Source organism: Rhinopithecus bieti, unplaced genomic scaffold (assembly GCF_001698545.2).
Source record: "Rhinopithecus bieti isolate Rb0 unplaced genomic scaffold, ASM169854v2 scaffold_81282, whole genome shotgun sequence".
Classification (NCBI taxonomy): Eukaryota; Metazoa; Chordata; class Mammalia; order Primates; family Cercopithecidae; genus Rhinopithecus; species Rhinopithecus bieti.
In genome coordinates, this window is record NW_016830182.1 from 86,445 (window position 1) to 89,203 (window position 2,759).

General features: G+C 48.7%; 1 protein-coding gene across 1 annotated transcript in view; it reads right to left on the reverse strand.

Annotated features, from left to right (window-relative positions):
* The window catches only part of POLR3A (RNA polymerase III subunit A), a 50,913-nt gene extending 49,096 nt beyond the window's left edge, over positions 1 to 1,817 (reverse strand). Inside the window, exon 1 of the mRNA XM_017865203.1 lies at positions 1,632 to 1,817. Within this exon, the coding sequence (XP_017720692.1) occupies positions 1,632 to 1,675 (44 nt within the window). The 5' untranslated portion in view covers positions 1,676 to 1,817. The remainder of the gene's footprint in view (positions 1 to 1,631) is intronic.
* Between the last annotated feature and the right edge of the window lie 942 nt (positions 1,818 to 2,759).

Genomic DNA, 2,759 nt, shown 5'->3' on the forward strand with positions numbered 1-2,759 from the left:
TTTTTGAGACGGAGTCTCGCTCTGTTGCCCGGGCTGGAGTGCAGTGGCCAGATCTCAGCTCACTGCAAGCTCTGCTTCCCGGGTTCACGCCATTCTCCTGCCTCAGCCTCCCGAGTAGCTGGGACTATAGGCGCCCGCCACCTCGCCCGGCTAGTTTTTTGTATGTTTTAGTAGAGACGGGGTTTCACCATGTTAGCCAGGATGGTCTCGATCTCCTGACCTCGTGATCCACCCGTCTCGGCCTCCCAAAGTGCTGGGATTACAGGCTTGAGCCACCGCGCCCGGCCGCACCTGTTCTAATGAATGGCAACTATCCACACAGCTGCCCAAGCAAGGCATTCTGTATATCCATCTCAAGGTCTCTCGACCTCTAATTCTTTCCACCATGAATCAAGAGATTTTCCAGAAGGAGAACTCTTATCAAGATACTCTCCTGTTGAAAATCCTTCAATGGTTCCTCACTGTCTGCCAGATGCCTTCTTAACACAGCTTCAAGTCTTCTGCTTCCTTCTCATCACCTGTGCTCTCTCCCTCCAGTCTGCTCCTTGAAGAAAACAGTTTGGTCTCCTTTCTTTTGCCTGGACCCATTATGTGCTCTCAAAACCCCCTGGACCTACCCTTGTCATTGCACTTGTTGTACCCAGTGTTGATTTGTGTACCTTCTCCAACTAGATTAGGCAATAAAAGTTTATTCAGACCGTATCTTTAACGTCCAACACTGGGAATAACAAGCAGTACCCTCCTCAGTGTCTGCTGTAAGAAAGATGAATTCACTTTTTTTTTTTTTTTTTTTTGAGACAGCGTATCACTCTGTCACCCAGGCTGGAGTGCAGGAGGTTGCCCACTGCAACCTCCGCCTCCCAGGCTCAAGTGATTTTCCGGTCTCAGCCTCCTGAGTACCTGGGACCGCAAGCGTGCGCCACCACCCAGGCTAATTTTTGTATTTTTGGTAGAGACGGGGTTTCGCCACGTTGCCCAGGCTAGTCTCGAACTCCTGAGCTCAGGAGATTCACCCGCTTCGGCCTCCCAAAGTGCTGGGATTAAAGGAGTAAGCCACCGCGCCCCGCTGGATTCACTTTCTTTCTGAGAACTCTTAAGAAGAAGCCACCGCCTAATAACGTGTTTCTGAAGGCAAAAGCCCGGATATAGCAACTTTATTTCTGACACTGCCATTCGTCGGGCTGTGGTATAGCTTTCTAGTGGGTAACCTCATCCTTTTGGTAAGCAACTACTGCCTTCGTGTCAGACGCTCTGCGGCTGACAGAATTAGAGACAGTCCCCACCCCAGATTGCTCCCCTCGCTGTAGCAGGGGATAGGTTCGCTGAAGAACAGGGATCATCGTATGACTTCAGGAGAACGCGAGCTTTGGCCCAGGGTGCACAAATCATTAAGGCTCAGGCCACTCCGATTTCTCCACCCAAGTCCAGGGACCTCTCGAGGTGCTGAAATCCCCTCAGCCTGACCAATGCTCTTTGACCTACGCTGGTACTTCTGGGCGCTGGTCACACCTATGGAGTAGTGGCCTTCCCCTTCCCATTGTACCCCATCTCTGACCCTCCAACACCCCGGACCGCTGATCTCGGACCCCTTGCCCTATTTCTCAGTCCTTTGGCCACTTTCTCCGTCTTACATTTTCTTGGCCACATCCGTCTCCCGGAACTGCTCCTTCACCATGATGACGGCTGCCGGGATGTCTCCTTGCCACTTGGGAGGCCAGATTAGAGAAACGATGCCCCCCGCACCTCCTGGGGCTGCCTCTGGACTCGCCGCTAACACATCTGTGGTATCCTCTCGGCCACCGTAGAGTGCCCCCACGTGTCCACTTCCTCTTCCGCTACTCGCCAGGGCGTCTGTCTGTCAAGAGAGACTTCCGGCACGCCGGGTTTTTTTTTTTTTTTTTTTTTTTTTTTTTCTCCCCCCCCTTTCTCGGCACCGTCACCTGGTGGCGCTTCCTGGAAACCGCACCAAGGCCTGCGCTGTAATTTAAAAATCCCATTTATAGTCAATTTCTCCAGGTAATCAGACACCTGCAGAGAAGCTGCATATAACTCTTTGCCTCAAGACTTTTAGACAAGCAGAGGGTCAAAACTTGCATAAAATGGAAAACCATCATCATTAACATCAGTACCATCTAAATTAAGAGCTTCTAATTGTTTAAGGGAAGGTGGAGGCTGAAATGAACCGGCCCATCCAACAGAGGGCACTATCTGGAGGACCAACAAAGGAAAACAGCAGAAAATACGGGCGCACATGCGCTTCCAGTTCATGGAGTTATTGGGGGGGGGGGGGAAGAATTAAACTTATATTCTTCATTATAAAAACAGCTGAAAATCTGTTAGAGCGAAAACAGCCATGGTGATCTACAGAAGAAAAGGGAGAATGGAAAGTAGAGATCATTCATGTCTTGAAATAAATTGTCTATAGTCCGTGACAACTTGTGGGAGGTGGTCCTAGTGTGATATATTAGTGCATGAGCCTAGCAAGGAAGTCACATCACCACAGGGCTCAGCGCTATACAACCTAGAACTAAGTCTCATTATTTGTGAGAAACTCAAAACAGAACTGAACAAAAGTGTTTTAACAACTTTCAATTTTAAGAAGGGATGCTCTCTCATTTTCAGACGCCATGGCTCCTCACTAACAAAACACAATGTCACAGACAAAAAACAAGACATATCAGGTTTTCCTAAGTTATTTCAGTACTCCATCACTTAAAAATGGAATAATGTTGACAATTTTTTTTTTTTTTTGAGATGGA